Genomic DNA, 23567 nt, shown 5'->3' with positions numbered 1-23567 from the left:
TACGCACTTACTTTTTAAGTTAGTTATCAGGGGCGTAGCTAGTCCAGCAGAAATGTGTAAGCTCAGGCGAGGGGTCTGAGGGGCTGCCTAGGCCCCCAGCGTGTCCAGGGCAGGGCTCTGGTGGGGTGATCAGGGGGCGAAGCCCCCCGACGGAAAATGAATTTCATGATTTCAAAGATGTTTGAAATCGTTTGAATCGTAATGCACTAGGCCTAGTTATTCAATAATTTTCTATTTATATTTTTTTATTTATCAAAAATATTAGATATTTATTTTCAACCCAAGTTCTGTAATTTTTTCCGACATACTCTATGCACGGATTTTTTTATGTGAAAGCCCGGGCTTTTTCTTTCTATGGAAGCTACGCCCCTGGTTATTCTCCGTTTTATCAAACCGCGCCAAAGACTGAAAAAATATCTCATATTGCCTTAAATATTGGACCATGTTAAGTTTTTTCAAAGTGCGTGAACCTGGCCATTTTTAACGCAATTCTTTTATCATTATCATTATTATTATTTCAACGTGTGTTGAGCATGTCCCACAAATAATGCGCTTCGGAGGAGAAAAAAAAAACATCAAAGTGAAAATTATTTTCAAAGTGAGTGGTCATATCAGTGAGGATCTTCTTGTTCAGGACATCAGTGTTGGCTATTACACAAAGAACTGTTTAGGAAAATATTTAATAATCTGAATATCAAGAGACCGCTTCAAAAATGTATTGCAGAATTATGATTTGGTAGATTAAAAAATCTCTCGTGCAGGCAAGAAAAAATGTCGTGCTCTTGACTTACTTAAAACGGTGCATTGATAATAATAAAACCTGGCTGCATGTATGTGAATAAAAAAACTGGAAGACATCTTATTGAACGTATCCATACCTCGTTCTTACGCGTTGTAATAAGAATTGTGTTTATTCACATGTGGTAATATGATAATGAAATAAATATTGTCACTGGTATAGATTCTACAATGTACACATAAAATTTATACCACAGTGCGCTGCCTGTGTCTTAGCCGCTTATGACATTGATTTTTTTAGCGATGTCCTAAGCGGCCAAATCACGATTCACGTGGCATTCCTGGACAGCGTCGGTGCAGTCGCTAGGGGACTCAGAAAACACAGGCCTTTCATTTTGCGCTCGGGACAGGTAATACTATTGTAAAACAAGTTAAGTGGTGTATAGATTCTGCTGATCACAGAAAGTTACCACAATTTTCTCAGGCCAGTTAGTGTATATTTTCCAATTGTAGGCCTAACCTCGCCCTTTTTCCGACACGGAAATGCCATGAAAAACCGTCTAACCTAGGGCATGGACTTAGAATAGAATCTATGCGAAGTCCGTGGATAGAGATGGTAGAATTGTTTGTGCTTGTTGAGGGCGGGTGGGGGCATGAAGTACCATAGCATTAGCAGTTGTGACCATGTAAGGATCAAACCAGTCTTTTTATTCCTAGACCTATCTGGAATCGGATTGAATGTAAACAATGCACAGTCTCGTTGCTTCTGTGCTGTGTACAGTTCGTCTGGGCTTGTGCTTTTATGCAGACAAAGCGGGTCTTATAACTTTTGCAGGTAATATTATCTTCATGTAAACCTCTAACACTGAAGGCGTACGATAACACTAGCCTAAGCATCGTGACGTTTAGCTGAAATTAGTTTGTCATCAGAATTTCTATTGTCACAATGGATTTGAGTACTATTCTTGTACAATGAACAAATAATCTGGTCCTGTACATTTATTTTTTTGGGGTCGTAATGCATAATTGCTGTTATCTTTCAAGTAATGACTCTTAAAAGAAGCAATAGATTTCACTGCAAATTTAGAAAATGATATTAATTCGGAAAAATGTGGAAGGGGCATAACTCTTATTGAAAAGAAGCAAAATGTTGTGTATAGGGAAAAAGTACAATGCAAATTAGTTCTTTGATTGATGATTATTACAATTATTAACAAATGTTACATGTCATTTACATATGTAAATGAAGGAAATTCAAATTCAGTTAAAAGTGACAATGTTGACCCTCAGTTGGTTGCATTCAGGTTATGTAATCGCTAGAAGCAAAGTCACCAGTTTCTATATCAGTATTGCCAACTTCTCAGAGTGAAATATCTGGTCATAACAATCTAAAACAAGAGTGGAAGGGTCAAAACTTTAAAGGTTATTCACGTTACAATCTTTTTCACGTCGCTAAACGTATAAAAGAATAAAACGTATACACAACTAGATAAACCACTTCATATTTGTCATTGTATACGCTGCTTCATTCATTATATCTTTATTATACCTCTTCATAATTCTTGGAAGCTGCAACTGACGGTTTGGCTGCTAGTAACACTGTGAATGGTTCATCATCCCAAGATGTAAAAACATATCCTCGACAAATTCAAATCTCAAAGCATCCTACCTTATATTTCTATTACCGAAATTAGATTTGAAAAAATATGATTGGGTGACAGAGCTAATTAAGATAAAACAAGACAACATCTTTTAATAATTGAAGTGATAGTTAAGACATGGATATTTGAGATACTTGCGTCTTGGACCGGTGTATTTCCAGCGGATCTTGCTTATTTTTGAGAACTTGGTATATCTCGTAAAATGTGTCTTGTAAAACTTGTTGGAAATTGGAATCTTTGACTCGGCTGAAAGAGCCCAACAAAAATTACTGAAACAGATAAACTAGGCAAGGGAGCGCCTCAGGCAGACTTGACAATGATTGAAAAATATACCAGTGTTTAGTTGGCAGAAAAGAACTACAATCTTGTCTGCTGTTACTGATAAGATGAACTTTTGCATATTAGAAAATACATGATGCAGTTACAAATAATCAATATGAAGTTTTGTGTGGCAAACAGATTTATTGCCAGCTGTCACATGTTTTGCGTAACTACCCTTAAAGATGAAAAAATCCATGAAAAGTTTAGAAATAGATTTATCATCAGCTGTCACATATAAATATTGTGTAAACTACTCTTAATGCTGAAAAAAAAAATCAAAGAAAATGCAATCTGTAAACAGTAACAAGAAAACAGAATGTAAATGTTTTATGAAAATTTACGCTGATAAACAGTCAATTGTTATACAAAAGTTCTACATGAGCCTGGACCCAGTGTCTGTTTGGTTGAAGTCAATGAATTGCAGAAGGTAAACATGTATATTTATTTCAGAAGAAAAATGAAAATTATGAAATAAAGATAGAAAGTGGTTAAAATCACAAGTGCACTGAGTATTTGAATACCTCATGATGTAGGAGCCAGCAGACATAAAAGAAAACTGTGATTCAGCAAGGTTTCCCCAACTTGGAGAGAGCTGACTGGAAAATTCTGCATGTGGAATTGTGCTTTGGGAAAGTACAGTTGAAGCTGCTATCAAATTATTTGTCCGAAATAGTTAAATAATACAATGCCTCATTTCTGTTTTGAATTTGATATTTCTTAACAAACATATTCCAACCATTGGACTGACATATTGGCATTTGGAAGTCTTGTTTCTTATAATTTTTGTCTTTGTTTTCAGGGTAGTCATTTTATGGTGTATCTAACCATCAGTGTAAGATTTTTAGTCTTTGTGTGGTAACTGCTATGTCCTTATGTAAATTTCAGAAATACAAATCTAAAGATGGCTGAGAAGAAAGTCGTGCTTGTAACAGGAGGTTCTGGTTTGGTGGGTAATGGTTTGAAATTGGCTTTGGCTAGGGATTCCACACTTGAACGTGATGATGAAAAATGGATTTTCGTAAGTTCCAAGGATGCAGATCTCATGTAAGTATACAAAAATAACTTTTACTTTATGTGCCATCCGTAAACTTTTTAAAACACTACTCCTGTTTAGAACCTTGACGTATTTCAACCAAATTTGGTCTGAAACATCATTTGGTATGGGGAATTGCTTCTTAAATATAGAAAGTTGATTCCACCCATAGGGGAAATTAGACAATATTTTGCTTCAAAATGCTTCTCCTTCTTATTGCATGGGTAAATTTCAATCAAATTTGGTCTGAAACTTTATTGCAGATGGGTTAGCATTTCTTAAATTCAGAAAGTTGATTTGATCTCTAGGGACCTGAGGGCAATATTGTGCTTCAAAATGCTACTCTTTCTTAATGCTTGAATGGGTTTAAACCAAATATGGTTTGAAACATCAATGAGGGTAGAGAATCATATCTAACATTCAGAGAGTTGATTTAACCCATATAGACTTTAGAGCAGGGCCCATAATATGGAAGTTAGACTATATATTGCTCCAAAACACTACTCCTTCTTAATGCCCGTGTATATTTCAACTAAATTTGACCTGAAACATTATCAGGGAGTGGCAATGATATCGGACGTGCATGAAGTGATCCAGAGATTGTCCTGACCAAATCTGATTTGTTTCACTTTGGTCCAAAATCCAACATAACTCCTGTAGAACAAATAGTCTGAACTATTCTCAAGTTTCATTCACATCAGTGTGAACAATATTTAGAGATGTGTTAAGGAAAAGAAAGGGATGTTTTGTTATTATTTTTCAGCCTTATCAAAACTTCAGTATGGTAACTGCAGTAGCTGTTTTTGTAACATGATTGTACATGAACAAATCTACCATTTATGAGCTCCTCATACTTTTAAAGAATTAATGTTCAAAATTTGAACTCATCAGAATTGTCCGACCACCATCAGCAAATTCTGTGGTATGTCCATCCATTCATCATTTGTCAGATGACAAAAGGCCATGGCCCTCTTGTTTAGTATATAAAATGGCAAAATTTAACAACAACAACAACAAAAATTGATCGTACTGGTGTATGTATATATTTTTTTATTACGTTGGTATTAGATATTCAGAATCCTATCAGAATATGCAGTTGCTTTCATTCATGATAAAAATCAGCTTAATTCCTTATGTTATGATAGGAAAGACTTTTATTTCAACAAATGTTAGTGATTAGATACAATATTTTCAATATATCTTTTGACATCGCTTCCTTCTACATTCAGGGACAAAGATGCGACTGTAAAGCTGTTTGAAAAACACAAACCAACACACGTGATTCATTTAGCTGCCATGGTTGGTGGACTTTTCCGAAACCTTAAGTACAACCTTGACTTTCTTGTAAGTCTTACAATCAGATTTGGAGTAATCAGACGCAATCTTATTCAGCTAGGTTAAAGAGAAAGCTTAGTCAAGTTTATTGTCTATCATGTCACAGAATCTGTCATGTCAGTAAACTGTAGTTCTGTATTACATATGAACAATATATCGTGATATATTGAAACAAGTTTAGTTTCTATGTGTTTTTTTTATCAATGATAAAGTTCGTTATTAGCCTGGTAAAATACTAGCCACATTATAATGCTTAGCTAAAGAGAACTTTTCTTTAACTTGATTGGTTGAGCGTCAGACTAGTTAGCCAGAGGTTCCGAGTTGATACACACAAGCAACACTTAAGAGATGTTTACAAATGATTCTTTGTGCATCTTGACCTATGTAAATAACCAAATTAAGCCTGTCTCATGGTTGTAAACAAGGATTGCTATGAATCCGAGTGGGGGGGCATGTCAAGTGATTGACAGCATCAATGTACGTATTTAAACATACGTAACTAACTTAATCATTCTGTATATGATGAGTTTCAGAATATATGGTATTGTCTTCACAACAACTAAATTTTATCCAGACAACCATTAATGTGTTTTAGAAAAGAAGCAAACACTTGACCATATTTGTAATTTGGTCAGATTTTGGTGGTCATTGGCCAAGACTGAAGTTGACCACTTACTACCTGATTCATGAGTTAGGGTTATATATATATATATATCTATATATATGAGTTCCTGCTGAATTTTCAGTTTTCTTGTTGGTTTTGACATTTTATCATTAATGTATTTGTTCTTTCAGAGGTGTAACACAATCATTAATGACAATGTGTTACACACATGTCAAGAAAAAAAGGTCAAGAAAGTGGTATCCTGTTTATCAACCTGTATCTTCCCAAACAAAACTACTTACCCTATTGATGAAACAATGGTAAGTGATCACACAAATCTACAGATGTGAAATTCAGTAGTATGACAACAATAGGTACAAACGGCATATTAAGGCATTGTATGATATCTCCAAAATCTTGAAGTGGGTGCAATGTACGAGTCAGCAAAGCAATCAGACTGCCACAACCTTATGTGATGATCTGTGAAGTTAAATGTGTGTGAGGCTTATTAGTATTTCAGATGGTTTTGATTACTTGGTTCTCATTTTGAGAACCTGACATTAATGGTATTGACCCACGATTTCCATGGCATATGTTGTCAGATTAGCAGAAAACTGTTAAACTTTCAAACAACACTTGGTTTTATTCTTCTTTTACTTTTATAAAAATGACTGTATAAATCCATCTATTGCTAATATTCGTAAGGCGAGACTTTTGGTATCGGTGAAATGAATTTTGACTTAGTCCAACAATATTTTTTTATGGAAATGAGTTATATCTGATTTTGTAATTGCAGATCAACAAGACAACCAGTTTGTAATTTCGTATTTAAATATAGATTTTTTTTTTTTTTCTAAACTTTTCAACAGGTACACAATGGTCCTCCCCATGATTCTAACTTTGGATATTCCTATGCCAAGAGAATGATTGACGTGTATAACAGGTAATTTGTCTCATGTTGAATAACCATGTGTTGGCTTAATGAGTCATACTAGCTTATTCAGACATGTATTTTTTCCAAAAGTAATCATGACATTTGAAAGATTTCTGAAAACTGATTACTAATTTGAAAGTTTAAAGCAAGAGTTGATGATATGAAAAGTTCACAAAAACTGATGAAACATTTGAAAGGTATTCAAGAATTGATGATATATTGGAAGCTACACAAGAATTGATGATATATTGGAAGCTACACAAGAATTGATGACACTTTTGAAATATTATACCTTTTGAAAGGACAAATGATGCATATGCCAGTACACATTTAAGAGGTACAAAAGAATTGATTACCCATGTGATTGATTGAAGGAAGATAACTTAAAAAAATCAAAGGTATGATTTATACTCTAAGAAATCACACATAAAATATATATGGATGGATGTGCTAGGAAAGCAATTGAACCATGAACTAATGAAGATAATATCATTTTTGGAAGTTTTGTGTGTTTATTTTGAATAAAGTAATTATCAGTGTTTATATAACAGTCCTTATATAGTACTAATAATCATCTAATTTAGAGCTCAACAGCAAACATCTTTTTCATAACATTTTATGGAATACACCAAATTATTAATGCTGCAGAATACCACATCAAAAGAATATTGACTATCAGTTAACTTGTCAAATAATTTTAGCGTGATGAAACAGTATTTAATTGTTTTTTTTTTTTTTTTTTTTTTTATTCAGCTGTCATGAATTGATTTTCCATACATTAAGATGTGACTACGAATTAGAGTAACAGGATCAATGTCTGGATCAATGTGACACTGTACAAATGTAGTCACAGATGTCTGGTCATTATGACACACTAATGTACAGCACAGTGGACTGTTAACATATGAAAACAAATACCTAGAACAAGTAGATTTTTAATTTTTGTCATTTACCATTATGCTGTGTGCTATCATCTATTAAAACAGCTGTATGGTGGAGTTTCTAAATGATGATATTTTCTGTAAATTTGTACTAAATATACACTCCCTATAAACTCCATAAACAATTATCAAATTATCTACAAGTACTTAGATGCATGTATTTGTCAGCATCCTTTGCTAATAGTTTCACATGTTTATAAAAAAAAACAACATTGTTTTTATCCCTGATGGCCTACTAGTCAGAAGCTACATTAGTACCAAGTTCCACCAAAAGGGGTAGAACTCTCCAAAATAGAGGAGGAAAATGCATGAAATGACAGATGAAAATTCTAATGTCATAGCAATACTGTCTACCAATTCAGTTTCATTGACTTTTCCTAACTGTGATAATGAATATTGCAAGGGACAAAACTCCTTAAAATTGCATGAAAGTGGCTGGTGCAGATATTCCTGCCATATATCAATACTGTGCATGCGTGCCAAATTGAAAGTGAATCAGACTAAAATTGTGGAGGGAGTTGATTTCAAGTCTTTCATAAATTGAAAAAGTATACGGAGAACAATTTTCCTAAAAGGGTGGAAAAATGAATGAGAAACTTCTTTTTTTTCGTGCCATATAAACACTGTGTATCAAATTTGCAATAGCTCCAACTGAAAGTGCAAAAGGAATTGCTTTATTCAGATCTAGGACGGAGATACCAAATTTGGTATGACTATATTCCCATCCGGTCAGCAAGAGAGATGAAAAAAATTCTAAGGGACAAGCTACTCTATCACCATAATGTATGACATGTCTTTATTTTTAGTTCATTAAACTATATATAGATAATTGTTGAATGCCAGTCATCTTCAATAAGTTTCCATTTTTAAACTTCTAGCCACAAGGTCAAGGTCACAGTTACTAAAAATAGATTTTTGACATGCGTTTGCTGAACAGTATGCATATTACACAAACTTTGATGAATCATAGTGAGGGTGTGTGGTAAGAGGTATTGACATAAACAATTTTAGCCTTTAAAAACACTTGAATATTTTGCTGTACATATATATGTTGTTATCCATGGCAATGTACATTTACCAAAATAAAGCATGTTCTAGACTGTATATGTTAATTTGAACTTTTCCAGGGCTTACAAAGCACAGTATGACTGTAACTTTACTGCTGTCATCCCCACCAATGTGTATGGCCCTTTTGACAACTTTAACCTAGAGGATGGTCATGTACTCCCGGGGCTTATACGCAAGGTCTACTATGCCAAGAGTAAGTCCTGATATACATAGTTGGTTATATAGTCAAGTTTGAATAAAGATTGGTTCTCAGCTCTGAGGGGCTGGAGGGGCAGAGCCCAAAAGGGAAAGTTTTGCAAGTTCCTTAAAAATGAATTGATATTGCCCGAAGTTGGTCTTAAACATTCTTGCATAAAGGGGAATCAGTCTAGTAAAGACGATCTCAGCCTCCTGGGACAGGAGAGGTGAGTCTCAATAGGGGAAATAAGAGTAAGTTCTTTAAAATCCAACTCCTCCTTTAGGTATATATGGATATTGCCTGGTCTGAAGTATTCTTGGGTGAATGGGAATCACTGCTGTATAAATGGTGCATCCTGGAACCCTAGGGTGAGAGTGGTGGTCCCAATTGTGAAAATGTAAGGTCTTAAAAATCCTTCTTCCATACAAGGAAATTGTGAGGACCAGGACCCAATAAGGAAATTTTACCGGAAATTAGATGTCATGTATGAAATTCTTTTTATGGCTGAATAGTTAATTTAGCCAGGTGAGTGATGCAGGCCCCTTGGGCCTCTTGTTCTATTTTTTAATGTGAAAACATACAATGGTTGTAAGCTATTTTAAGCACTTTTAGTGGGTAAAATCTTGCTCTATATCATGCTTTAGGTACACTAATAAAACATTTGGTGGGACGTGATACAAAGTAGTTCTGTAATTTTGTTAACTGTTACACCGGTAGATGTCTTTCTCTTTCCAACGATACAAGGTACCCCTCTTATTAACAGAGAGATGGTTATGGTTATGTGATGCACTTAATTTGGCATGCCATTCAAATATTAGTGCATTATCACATTTCAGTGTCCATTCAACCTGTGTTCCATTTACCCAGTAACTTTCTAACACAAGGTATCCCGCTTATAAAACAGAGGCACATTCAGATTTTAGCGTGTTATCACATTTTAATGAAATTAGGGAATTGTTGAATTCCCATTTCCATAATTATTACCATATAATCAGTGTAAGGGTACTGCAATAATTAAGATATTTTAGTTCATTACTTTCTGCACAAAATGTGCTGAAATAAAATTACTACTAAAACATATAAGTTAACAGCCAGATGTGATTATATTTCCACAGTGATATATTCCAATAAAGAATACTCTAGAATTTCTTTTGGGTCAAGTTTCACATCTGTGTTTATAGAACCCATGTTAAAGACCACCTGTCTATAAAGGGCACTTTTTGGTTCCCTTTGTTATGCAATCCATAGTAATTAAACCTCTATATAAAGACCACCTGTCTATAAAGGGCACTTTTTGGTTCCCTTTGTTATGCAATCCATAGTAATTAAACCTCTATATAAAGACCACCTGTCTATAAAGGGCACTTTTTGGTTCCCTTTGTTATGCAATCCATAGTGATTAAACCTCTATATAAAGGCCACCTGTCTATAAAGGGCACTTTTTGGTTCCCTTTGTTATGCAATCCATAGTAATTAAACCTCTATATAAAGGCCACCAGTCTATAAAGGGCACTTTTTGGTTCCCTTTGTTATGCAATCCATAGTAATTAAACCTCTATATAAAGGCTACCTGTATATAAATGTATATATACTCAATATATTCTCAACATGACAGTCCAAAATATAGTACTAAGCAGAAATTATTATTTGTTGACTAAAATTATTACAATACTATTTGTTTGTACTTTGTTGCAGAGGACAACACAGATTTCACAGTTTGGGGTACAGGCTCTCCACTCCGACAGTTCATCTACTCTGTAGATCTTGGTGCACTGATAATTTGGGTTCTTCGGGATTATCCAGAAGTTGACCCCATTATTCTCTCTGGTAAGGTTTTGCATATGTACAATCAGTGAATGGCAAGTGTATACACACATACTGGTAGACATATTACACAAATAATTTGAATGCATTGCTACAAAGTTATTCAGATGTATTTGTGATGGTATAAAACATTTGACATGTTATGTGGTGATAAACTCTATCCATCTGTCCCCATCTGGCTTCAGCATGAAACTTTTCTTCTCTTTATGTCAGCAACAAAGCTTATTTTTGTCCTACCATTATCAAAAAGAGGGCTTTTTCATATCATCCTTCTTCTGTCTGTAAAAAATAAATACTGGGATGATATTTCTCAAACTTTGTATGTAGATTCCCTTCAGAGTCTGATCAAAACAAAGTGGCTGGTACCACTAATTTGTTCAGAAGTACAGGATGGTATGTGTATGTTCCCCATTGTCTATAGTTGTGCCCTTTGGAATTTCAGTCTGATCAATGAAACAAAATGGCCAAGGAAAGCTCTCTTTGATTTTGAGAGTTAAAAATTAGCTATTGTTATTTTTTTACATTAAAGTATTTGGGATATGTTTCTCAAACATGATGTGTAGGTTTCCCATGGTTTCAAGTTGTGCCATTCAGTTTTTGTCTGCTCAAGAAAACCAAATAACTGACTGGAGGCCATCTTGGATTTTAGTGGAAGTTTTGTTATCACTTTTTCTCAGAGAATTCTTGTTTGATATTTCTTAGATTTCATATGCAGACTTTCTTCTCTAACAAATGATTAAGAAGAAAAGGGAACAGTGGAGAAATGGTGGGCACTGAGATCACTCTGAGGTCTATTGTTATGGAATATGAGATCTGTCTCCTAATTAGCAGGGCTTCACAGTCACAGTTGATTTCATATTCAAGGGCCTGTTCCCATTACGATTTTTGTCAACTGACTGACAAACTCGTCAAGCAAGGAATAAAATATGCTTGTCGATAAAAATTATGGGGAACTTTTATGGTCGTAGTAGTGATCTCATTGAGAAATGTTCTATTTCTTTGTGCCTTATGAAGCTGGATGTATTTGATGCTGGTTAGTTTGCCTGTTGGTTCTGTTGTGGTATATCTTGTCCTCTTTTGAGAATGTCACATTACTTACTTGGATTGATCAAGGTTTAAATGGTGGGCGTCGTCAATGAAGCAGTAGAGGCTTATCCTTCCAGAACACCTGGTCTTATTCTCCTTGTACTTTTTCAGGAGTCTCCATGTAAATCATTCTTTTGATCAAAATTTTTTCCTAGTTTTATGGAATTATGAAATATGATTATGTTGACATGTTGATATTTTTCTTTGATGTTATTTATACTTCTTAGAAATCTGTTACAACTTCACAGATCGGTGACAATGAACGATTTTTCCACAAGATTGCAAGATAAAAGGCTTTCAGTTATTCAATCTTGCTACATTCTTTAATACATGTGTTACAGTGGGAGAGGAGGATGAAATTAGCATTAAGGACGCAGCTGAGATGGTGGTTGACGCCATGGAATTCAAGGGAAATGTAGTGTATGACACAACAAAGTCTGATGGTCAGTACAAAAAGACAGCCAGCAATGCCAAGCTGAGGAAGTACCGCCCTGACTTTCAATTTACGCCACCTCAACAAGGTAACAAAACAGTTTGCAACTACCAAATGAGAAAACTTTTTTTTATAATAAACAGTCTGTAATTTATTAGTAAATTTTGGATTTGCCACAATTGCTCTACCTATAACCACAGACACTTACAATCACTCTACCTATAACCACAGACACGATCACTCTACCTATAACCACAGACACTTACAATCACTCTACCTATAACCACAGGCACAATCACTCTACCTATAACCACAGACACAATCACTCTACCTATAACCACAGACATTATCACTCTACCTATAACCACAGACACAATCACTCTACCTATAACCACAGACACAATCACTCTACCTATAACCACAGACACAATCACTCTACCTATAACCACAGACACAATCACTCTACCTATAACCACAGACATTATCACTCTACCTATAACCACAGACACTTACAATCACTCTACCTATAACCACAGACACAATCACTCTACCTATACCTGCATTAGAAATCACAACTGCTTTCTCTTCCTACTGGTATTGATATTCTAGAACCATTTGTTTTAGTCACATCTGCCTTTATATACACCTATCAAAATTTTTAACATGACATATTATGGTACAGCATTGTCTGTCCATTGCAAACTTTTGTGTGGAGATCTTCCCTCACAGTATAAACAGATCTTTTTCAAACTTGTTAGGCTTAATCACCATCACATGAGTTTTCCTGACCAGCAGTTTGTATTTTGAAGAGTTACTGCCAATGTTGTTTTCATAATGTTTATATTGTCTGGAGACAGTGTTCAAAGTTACTGCCCTAATTGTTGCTTTTCATAACATGGATCTTGGTTGATCACCAGTACATGATCATGCAATTGCATTTTCCAGAAATTCTATTTGATTTGCCTGTATTTAGAATGATCATTATCATAATGTAAATATTGTTTCGCAGTTGGATTGGACTATATTTGGTAGAGTTTCTGCCCCTTTTTGTTTTTGTGATGGTAATCTTGTCCTAGAACATCCCCTTTCAGTTTTCAACAAATTTCTTTCAGATTTGATAGGTTTGATATCTATGATATGAAATTGTTCTCATAGACCATAGTTTGAATATTACCGTGTTTATTTTGTACATAGATAGCCTTCCTCAATTTTTGAACAATATCTCTTGAAACTTGATAGTCATCAAAACCATCACATGAAATTACATTTTCCACAATTTTGGGAAGAGTCATTTCCCTCTTTTTTTTTTTTTTAATTTCTGTATCCAGATATCTCCTTCCTCAGTTTCTACCCAATTTTTCTAATGATGTTTGGAATTTGTAGTTTCATTTTCATATTTGTGTTCTTTTTGATACAATAAATCAGGAATATTTCTACAACATGTGACTTGCAAATGTTGCTCTGCCCTGCAGTATTCTTGCTATGATTCTATTTGCCTCAGAACAGTAATATATCCTTGATTATTTTCCGTTGGTTGCTATTCTTGAACACAATCTTTAATTTATTTAAATTTTTTTTTTCAGCTATCAAGGAGACTGTTAAATGGTTTGAGGAAAATATGAAAACCGATACAGTCCGTTTGTAAACTATCTGGTACAGAGGGAGCAACAAATGAAATATAGTAAAAGTTTGGTATTATCTTTCATAATTTTTATTTCAGGGTATGTGACAATACCAGTGCTAAAATTAGTTTCTTGCATAATAAGCGATGGCTGTTTTTGCTTTTCAATATTAAAACGATCTGTAAGATCAACTGTAGGAATCTTTTGAAAACAAGCCAAAACAAGATGTCAGTAAGCTACAAACAATCTGAAGATATTTTGTCCCTTTGTAAAGTTCATATTGCTCAGTATTTTTCTTAAGCTTCTTAATACTAACAGCATTATGAAGTGTAGTCATCTAACAATTTGTAGAAAAGAATGAAGTTTTGTTATATGGTGTATATGGTGTGTTATATATTGGACACCTGAGATGACACATACAGTCTGACCATAGTGACTTTTGTGTTAAACCTTCCCTGAAATATTCAAATTGGACAATTGAATTAATATTTAGGAATGTACTTCTGCTACTGATAGATATGTAGAGAATGCCTTAAAGTTGTCACCTGTAGTAATTTTGAGTGACCTTTTTCATTGTCTTCATCAGATCCCCAGGTGAATATTGATTCACTTTAATTCAATATCATTCAGAAATAAGGTCATTCGCATTTGGGTCCACTACTTTAAAGACGGTAGATAAGTATGAGATATAAAGGATGTTTACATTTGAAAGTGTGTGTTATCCCAGTCCTCAGGAGTGTTATATATAAACTGATAATAGTCCCAAATATTGATTTTGATAAAAAATCAATTTTATCCATTAAAATTAGGATGCAAAAGCTTCGAGGAGGACTCCTTTCCTAAAGATATGAAGCTTTTATTTTCTGTTTTTGATGGTAGTACATGATGCCATGTTAATTATCTGTCTTTAAGGCCTGTTTTGTTGGTTAGTGCATGGATATTTTTCTATCTATAATAGAACTGACTTCCTGTACAAAAATTTGTATACATGTTTGTGCTTGAAGTATAGAAATGTGTGACTTTATACTTCACCTTACTGTGATGAAAGAATGAAAATTTTACATTCCTATAGAATCTACATGAAAGATCATTAACTGTGGAAACATTTTACTTTTTTCTTCATTGCTTTAGATTTTTTTCCATTTTAAATTTGGTCAAAATAAGACAATCATATAAGGTGTTATAGTGTGTATGTTTCCTATACCTCACCATGTCTGTATCGATCAAATTTGATTTATTGTGTGCATATCATGTATATTTATCTATTATTTTTATCAAATATTCATATCATTCAATGTATATCATACCTGAACAAGTTTGTAAAAACTATACATGTATCAAATGATTTGGTACAGACCTTGTAGTATGAGCTTCATACTTGTATAATTTTTGCGTCATCTGTTGGTTACACGTTTGTCTGTATGCACAACAAACAATGAACATCATGAAATCAATATCAGATCTTTAGGTACTACAAAAACAGATGTTTTAAATTGTATAAATTTTCTATAATTGTGATATAATTGTTTTTGCAGCACATTGTCAAACTCATTCATGATGAAATTTGATGAATGGCCAAGATGATGTTTAAATTGAGTCATTATTGGTAAAAAGTTCAGAACTTTTAAAAACATATTTATTTTTCAGTCTGTTTAAATTTACTCACATTTTAAAGGGAAAAGATATTGTCATCAATTTGATATCATTACTTTATGTTTCCAAGCTTTGGTTAAATATTTCTGTTTTCTTTGTACATTATGAGTTGTAGGGGTAGCCACAGAACCTTGGATGATATTCATGATGTGAATAAATGAAATAGTCTCTTAGATTCTTGTCTTAGTTGTTTTATTGAAGGGACGGAGTGATTGACCTTCTAGTTGTTTTATTGAAGGGACAGTGATTGACCTTCTAGTCGTTTTATTGAAGGGACCGAGTGATTGACCTTCTAGTTGTTTTATTGAAGGGACAGTGATTGACCTTCTAGTTGTTTTATTGAAGGGACCGAGTGATTGACCTTCTAGTCGTTTTATTGAAGGGACTCGGTGATTGACCTTCTAGTTGTTTTATTGAAGGGACTCGGTGATTGACCTTCTAGTTGTTTTATTGAAGGGACTGAGTGATTGACCTTCTAGTTGTTTTATTGAAGGGACGGAGTGATTGACCTTCTAGTCGTTTTATTGAAGGGACTTTATTGAAGGGACGGAGTGATTGACCTTCTAGTCGTTTTATTGAAGGGACGGAGTGATTGACCTTCTTGTTGTTTTATTGAAGGGACCAAGTGATTGACCTTCTAGTTGTTTTATTGAAGGGACTCAGTGATTGACCTTCTAGTTGTTTTATTGAAGGGACCGAGTGATTGACCTTCTAGTCGTTTTATTGAAGGGACTCGGTGATTGACCTTCTAGTTGTTTTATTGAAGGGACCGAGTGATTGACCTTCTAGTCGTTTTATTGAAGGGACTCGGTGATTGACCTTCTAGTCGTTTTATTGAAGGGACCGAGTGATTGACCTTCTTGTTGTTTTATTGAAGGGACAGTGATTGACCTTCTAGTTGTTTTATTGAAGGGACGGAGTGATTGACCTTCTAGTTGTTTTATTGAAGGGACAGTGATTGACCTTCTAGTTGTTTTATTGAAGGGACTCAGTGATTGACCTTCTAGTTGTTTTATTGAAGGGACTCAGTGATTGACCTTCTAGTTGTTTTATTGAAGGGACCGAGTGATTGACCTTCTTGTTGTTTTATTGAAGGGACAGTGATTGACCTTCTAGTTGTTTTAGTTGTTTTAGTTGTTTTATTGAAGGGACGGAGTGATTGACCTTCTAGTTGTTTTATTGAAGGGACAGTGATTGACCTTCTAGTTGTTTTATTGAAGGGACTCAGTGATTGACCTTCTAGTTGTTTTATTGAAGGGACCGAGTGATTGACCTTCTAGTCGTTTTATTGAAGGGACTCGGTGATTGACCTTCTAGTTGTTTTATTGAAGGGACTCAGTGATTGACCTTCTAGTTGTTTTATTGAAGGGACTCGGTGATTGACCTTCTTGTTGTTTTATTGAAGGGACTCAGTGATTGACCTTCTAGTTGTTTTATTGAAGGGACTCGGTGATTGACCTTCTAGTTGTTTTATTGAAGGGACTCGGTGATTGACCTTCTAGTTGTTTTATTGAAGGGACCAAGTGATTGACCTTCTAGTTGTTTTATTGAAGGGACTCAGTGATTGACCTTCTAGTTGTTTTATTGAAGGGACCGAGTGATTGACCTTCTAGTCGTTTTATTGAAGGGACTCGGTGATTGACCTTCTAGTTGTTTTATTGAAGGGACCGAGTGATTGACCTTCTAGTCGTTTTATTGAAGGGACTCGGTGATTGACCTTCTAGTCGTTTTATTGAAGGGACCGAGTGATTGACCTTCTTGTTGTTTTATTGAAGGGACAGTGATTGACCTTCTAGTTGTTTTATTGAAGGGACCGAGTGATTGACCTTCTAGTTGTTTTATTGAAGGGACAGTGATTGACCTTCTAGTTGTTTTATTGAAGGGACTCAGTGATTGACCTTCTAGTTGTTTTATTGAAGGGACTCAGTGATTGACCTTCTAGTTGTTTTATTGAAGGGACCGAGTGATTGACCTTCTTGTTGTTTTATTGAAGGGACAGTGATTGACCTTCTAGTTGTTTTAGTTGTTTTAGTTGTTTTATTGAAGGGACGGAGTGATTGACCTTCTAGTTGTTTTATTGAAGGGACAGTGATTGACCTTCTAGTTGTTTTATTGAAGGGACTCAGTGATTGACCTTCTAGTTGTTTTATTGAAGGGACCGAGTGATTGACCTTCTAGTCGTTTTATTGAAGGGACTCGGTGATTGACCTTCTAGTTGTTTTATTGAAGGGACTCAGTGATTGACCTTCTAGTTGTTTTATTGAAGGGACTCGGTGATTGACCTTCTAGTTGTTTTATTGAAGGGACTCAGTGATTGACCTTCTAGTTGTTTTATTGAAGGGACTCGGTGATTGACCTTCTAGTTGTTTTATTGAAGGGACTCGGTGATTGACCTTCTAGTTGTTTTATTGAAGGGACCAAGTGATTGACCTTCTAGTTGTTTTATTGAAGGGACCGAGTGATTGACCTTCTAGTTGTTTTATTGAAGGGACCGAGTGATTGACCTTCTTGTTGACCTTCTAGTTGTTTTATTGAAGGGACCGAGTGATTGACCTTCTTGTTGTTTTATTGAAGGGACGGAGTGATTGACCTTCTAGTTGTTTTATTGAAGGGACGGAGTGATTGACCTTCTAGTTGTTTTATTGAAGGGACCAAGTGATTGACCTTCTAGTCGTTTTATTGAAGGGACTCAGTGATTGACCTTCTTGTTGTTTTATTGAAGGGACTGATGTGATTGACCTTCTTGTTGTTTTATTGAAGGGACGGAGTGATTGACCTTCTTGTTGTTTTATTGAAGGGACAGTGATTGACCTTCTTGTTGTTTTATTGAAGGGACAGTGATTGACCTTCTAGTTGTTTTATTGAAGGGACCGAGTGATTGACCTTCTAGTCGTTTTATTGAAGGGACTCGGTGATTGACCTTCTAGTTGTTTTATTGAAGGGACTCGGTGATTGACCTTCTAGTTGTTTTATTGAAGGGACTGAGTGATTGACCTTCTAGTTGTTTTATTGAAGGGACGGAGTGATTGACCTTCTAGTCGTTTTATTGAAGGGACTCGGTGATTGACCTTCTAGTTGTTTTATTGAAGGGACTGAGTGATTGACCTTCTAGTTGTTTTATTGAAGGGACGGAGTGATTGACCTTCTTGTTGTTTTATTGAAGGGACGGAGTGATTGACCTTCTTGTTGTTTTATTGAAGGGACCAAGTGATTGACCTTCTAGTTGTTTTATTGAAGGGACTCAGTGATTGACCTTCTAGTTGTTTTATTGAAGGGACCGAGTGATTGACCTTCTAGTCGTTTTATTGAAGGGACTCGGTGATTGACCTTCTAGTTGTTTTATTGAAGGGACCGAGTGATTGACCTTCTAGTCGTTTTATTGAAGGGACTCGGTGATTGACCTTCTAGTCGTTTTATTGAAGGGACCGAGTGATTGACCTTCTTGTTGTTTTATTGAAGGGACAGTGATTGACCTTCTAGTTGTTTTATTGAAGGGACGGAGTGATTGACCTTCTAGTTGTTTTATTGAAGGGACAGTCATTGACCTTCTAGTTGTTTTATTGAAGGGACTCAGTGATTGACCTTCTAGTTGTTTTATTGAAGGGACTCAGTGATTGACCTTCTAGTTGTTTTATTGAAGGGACCGAGTGATTGACCTTCTTGTTGTTTTATTGAAGGGACAGTGATTGACCTTCTAGTTGTTTTAGTTGTTTTAGTTGTTTTATTGAAGGGACGGAGTGATTGACCTTCTAGTTGTTTTATTGAAGGGACAGTGATTGACCTTCTAGTTGTTTTATTGAAGGGACTCAGTGATTGACCTTCTAGTTGTTTTATTGAAGGGACCGAGTGATTGACCTTCTAGTCGTTTTATTGAAGGGACTCGGTGATTGACCTTCTAGTTGTTTTATTGAAGGGACTCAGTGATTGACCTTCTAGTTGTTTTATTGAAGGGACTCGGTGATTGACCTTCTAGTTGTTTTATTGAAGGGACTCAGTGATTGACCTTCTAGTTGTTTTATTGAAGGGACTCGGTGATTGACCTTCTAGTTGTTTTATTGAAGGGACTCGGTGATTGACCTTCTAGTTGTTTTATTGAAGGGACCAAGTGATTGACCTTCTAGTTGTTTTATTGAAGGGACCGAGTGATTGACCTTCTAGTTGTTTTATTGAAGGGACCGAGTGATTGACCTTCTTGTTGACCTTCTAGTTGTTTTATTGAAGGGACCGAGTGATTGACCTTCTTGTTGTTTTATTGAAGGGACGGAGTGATTGACCTTCTAGTTGTTTTATTGAAGGGACGGAGTGATTGACCTTCTAGTTGTTTTATTGAAGGGACCAAGTGATTGACCTTCTAGTCGTTTTATTGAAGGGACTCAGTGATTGACCTTCTTGTTGTTTTATTGAAGGGACTGATGTGATTGACCTTCTAGTTGTTTTATTGAAGGGACGGAGTGATTGACCTTCTAGTTGTTTTATTGAAGGGACCGAGTGATTGACCTTCTAGTTGTTTTATTGAAGGGACCGAGTGATTGACCTTCTAGTTGTTTTATTGAAGGGACCAAGTGATTGACCTTCTAGTTGTTTTATTGAAGGGACCGAGTGATTGACCTTCTTGTTGTTTTATTGAAGGGACTCAGTGATTGACCTTCTAGTTGTTTTATTGAAGGGACTCAGTGATTGACCTTCTAGTTGTTTTATTGAAGGGACGGAGTGATTGACCTTCTAGTTGTTTTATTGAAGGGACCGAGTGATTGACCTAGTTGTTTTATTGAAGGGACCGAGTGATTGACCTTCTAGTTGTTTTATTGAAGGGACCGAGTGATTGACCTTCTAGTTGTTTTATTGAAGGGACCAAGTGATTGACCTTCTAGTTGTTTTATTGAAGGGACCGAGTGATTGACCTTCTTGTTGTTTTATTGAAGGGACTCAGTGATTGACCTTCTAGTTGTTTTATTGAAGGGACTCAGTGATTGACCTTCTAGTTGTTTTATTGAAGGGACGGAGTGATTGACCTTCTAGTTGTTTTATTGAAGGGACCGAGTGATTGACCTAGTTGTTTTATTGAAGGGACCGAGTGATTGACCTTCTAGTTGTTTTATTGAAGGGACCGAGTGATTGACCTTCTAGTTGTTTTATTGAAGGGACCAAGTGATTGACCTTCTAGTTGTTTTATTGAAGGGACTCGGTGATTGACCTTATAGAAACATATACAAATAGATATGTTTATATATATAAGAATTCAGCATCATTGAAAATATTATATCTCTTCTTTCTGCGTATATATCCAAATCGTGTATGCCGAATGTGACATCAATGAAATCAGACCGGTAATTGAAAGCTTATCAAAGAAAGATACAACTACGAAGAAAACATGTTTAGGTCACACGGAGACTTTGTCTCTATTGCAGTCCCCTTTTGTCCGGCGTCGTACATTGTTAACTTTTTAACACTTTCGACTTCTTGAAAACTCCTGTACCAATTTCAAGGAAATTTTACAAAACTTTCCCTGGCTGAAAATGCACCAAAATTGTAAGTCATAGAGTCTCCAACCTCCAGGGGCCTGGGGGTGGGACCAAAAGGATGAAATTGATTGAAACTTCAAAATGTTTCTCAAATCCTAGGTAAGGTGTTTTAATGTTCATGAATGGAAGAGTTTACATGGAAAAATTATATTTTGAGTGTAATTTCTTTCAATTCAAACTTGGTAAGAAACCTTAGCATAGGACAGAAATTAATGTTATATACAGTTAACATTTGCCTTATATGAACAATGTAGTGAAAGTTATCTTACATTTTGTAACAAAATCATTTCTATGACGCGTTACAAGAAGCATGTAACCCAGGTGACCATTAAGGCCCTAGGGCACTATTATGAAATGTTTCTACCACAAACTCTATTTCAAGTTTCAGTTAGTATGTACACAATGTTTTTCCATAGTCGAGAGGAGGTGCTTTCAGAAGCAAAAATCGGTGTTGGCCGTTTTGATCCATCCCAGGGTTTTAGGTCTTCAATTCATTACACTGGTCAACATGTTCCGCCATGTTCAGGCTTCATCAGGACAGATTTATACACATTTTAACCCCTAAAGTATAAAAACTGCGGGTGAAACTTTTCTATAAATGTACAAATTCACCAGCTAACTAACAATTCCGACATAGACAATCTACAGTCATCTTTTCTGCTTCCGATATGTATTGGAGCAGGGGAATTGGAAGTGTTACGGAATTGTAAACTGTTGAATTATTAGTGGGGATGCATTTGTAGGATGTTTCAAAGGGTGTTTTTCTGACTGTTAACAAATACTACGGACTTAAATTATAATTTAATTAAGAATGTGTGTTCTTGTTGATACTGTACAGATCACCATCATAGTTTATTCAATTATAAGACAATCAAAAACAAGACTGTACCCATATTTAGATCGTTATCAAATTATGATTTTTTTCTTTCGTGTAAGTGATATGAAACAGTTTACCCAAATGAAGCAGGTTCTCTATTATATCTAGCATATCATGTGACGTCAAAAACATTTACTTAAATCAATTTTATATGAACACATATGTATTTCATACATATGTTTAGTACCTACCTCTGGCATTCAGTCGCTTTATTTCTACCTTGAATCAACTCGAATGATTTGTACGTGTACATAGTGCCTACCCATATCCCTTTGCGCATGATATGTTTGAATGATAAAGGTACCGTGTAGTCTGTGTGTCGTGACTGGGCTACCGTACGGAAGGCCAGTTAGATGTTGTGGCGAGGCCAACCTAAATGAGATATGTTTGATGCATGTGAAGTCTGTGTGTCGTGACTGGGCTACCGTACATACAACACAGTTTAATGTGTAATATGTATGAAACAACTGGGCCACCATACAGGAGTCATGATTCACGGAGATGGTGGGATTTGTATGAAATAAAGACGAATGTACTAGCCTTATTTTAAGAGACGCTCACGAGACAAATACCAAAATAAGAGACGCTCACGGGACAAATACCAAAATAAGACGTTCACGGGACAAATACCAAAATAAAAGACGCTCACGGGACAAATACCAAGATAAGACGTTCACGGGACCAAAGTCCAAACAAAGGGTCTCTGAAATCGCGTTTCATGGCAATCTTATCTGGCTGGATTAATTGAGGTGTGTGTAAAGAGAAATCAACCCTTCTTTTCCCTATTAATATATATATATGCACAGAGGAAATGAAATGATACAGAACGACAATGAAAATGTCAGTGAAACTGATGAATGTTCCCCGAAAAACGAAACACTAAATTTTAAGAAAGGGCAATAATTCTGCAATTAAGGGGTTGCAGGTTATGGATTTGGTATACTGCACATTCTCTTTTTATGACCAATGTATGCACCACATCATTATCCTAATTTCAATTAGTTATGTTCAATACACAAAATGTTGACAAAGGGCAGTAACTGAGGGGAATTGGACCGTGACTTTGCTACACTACGTCTTGCTTTTGTATGACAGATCTGTTCATCACGTTTCAATGTCCTAGTTTAGATGAAAACAAAGTTACGCTCTGATTATATAATTTTAACAAGGGGCAACAACTCTGTAATTAAAAGAGTTGCGGACCCTGGATTTGGTACACTTCATATGCTTTTGTTATCAGCAGTTTATACACTACTCTCAATATCCTAGTTTTAATGTAAGCAAAGTTATGCCCTGGGTAAGATTGTTTCAACAAATGGTAAAAAAACTAATTGAGGAGTCAAGGACACTGAATGTTGTACAGTTCACATTGTGTTAGTATGATCAATGTATCCTCAAAGTTTTATGATTCTTGCTTAACAGTTGGCAAAGTTGTATTCTTGACACGGTGGGGCGCACGGACAGACGTACGGGCAATGCGGCGACTTTAAGAACTCTAAAGATTTTGGGAGCATAAAAATATTAAACAGAAATTGAGAGGAAAGTTTAACAGTTGTTGATTTAAAGAATTTATAAATGTATTTTTTAAAGATGTGCAAGTAATATAGTAATTCATGACGAAACGCGAACACCGCGTAAACATCTTAGTGCATCACATTTCTTATCGATATCAAGTGACATGACAACACACAGTTTCTTCAGCACGTGTACGTCCGGCTCTTCAAGTCACATGTACTT

The 23567-nt window shown here is 35.5% G+C and overlaps 1 protein-coding gene across 2 annotated transcripts; it reads left to right on the top strand.

The window, feature by feature from the left end:
- Nucleotides 1–1070: 1070 nt before the first annotated feature.
- On the top strand, nt 1071–15606 carry LOC132550427 (GDP-L-fucose synthase-like). 2 transcript variants are annotated; one of them, XM_060214494.1, is made up of 9 exons: nt 1071–1148; nt 3606–3764; nt 4983–5097; nt 5884–6012; nt 6562–6635; nt 8695–8828; nt 10509–10640; nt 12065–12244; nt 13740–15606. In XM_060214494.1, exons 2-9 carry the CDS (start codon nt 3622–3624, stop codon nt 13799–13801), a joined length of 969 nt encoding a protein of 322 aa, XP_060070477.1. In that variant the 5' UTR covers nt 1071–1148; nt 3606–3621; the 3' UTR covers nt 13802–15606. The 2 variants fall into 2 exon arrangements, with proteins under 2 accessions (XP_060070477.1, XP_060070476.1); XM_060214493.1 differs by lacking the exon at nt 1071–1148 and adding an exon at nt 1521–1573.
- Nucleotides 15607–23567: the final 7961 nt, after the last annotated feature.

This window comes from Ylistrum balloti, unplaced genomic scaffold, assembly GCF_031769215.1.
Source record: "Ylistrum balloti isolate Yb309-2 unplaced genomic scaffold, AGI_CSIRO_Ybal_v1 Utg370124, whole genome shotgun sequence".
Lineage (NCBI taxonomy): Eukaryota > Metazoa > Mollusca > Bivalvia > Pectinida > Pectinidae > Ylistrum > Ylistrum balloti.
This window is presented reverse-complemented; position numbering and strand designations above follow the sequence as displayed.

Excerpts from the sequence above, each read along its gene's own strand:
- LOC132550427 (XM_060214494.1), top strand. The coding sequence starts at position 3,622 with ATGGCTGAGAAGAAAGTCGTGCTTGTAACAGGAGGTTCTGGTTTGGTG. Across the intron at positions 6,636-8,694 it reads ATGATTGACGTGTATAACAG|GGCTTACAAAGCACAGTATG; the intron begins GTAATTTGTCTC and ends GAACTTTTCCAG. Across the intron at positions 10,641-12,064 it reads TGACCCCATTATTCTCTCTG|TGGGAGAGGAGGATGAAATT; the intron begins GTAAGGTTTTGC and ends CATGTGTTACAG.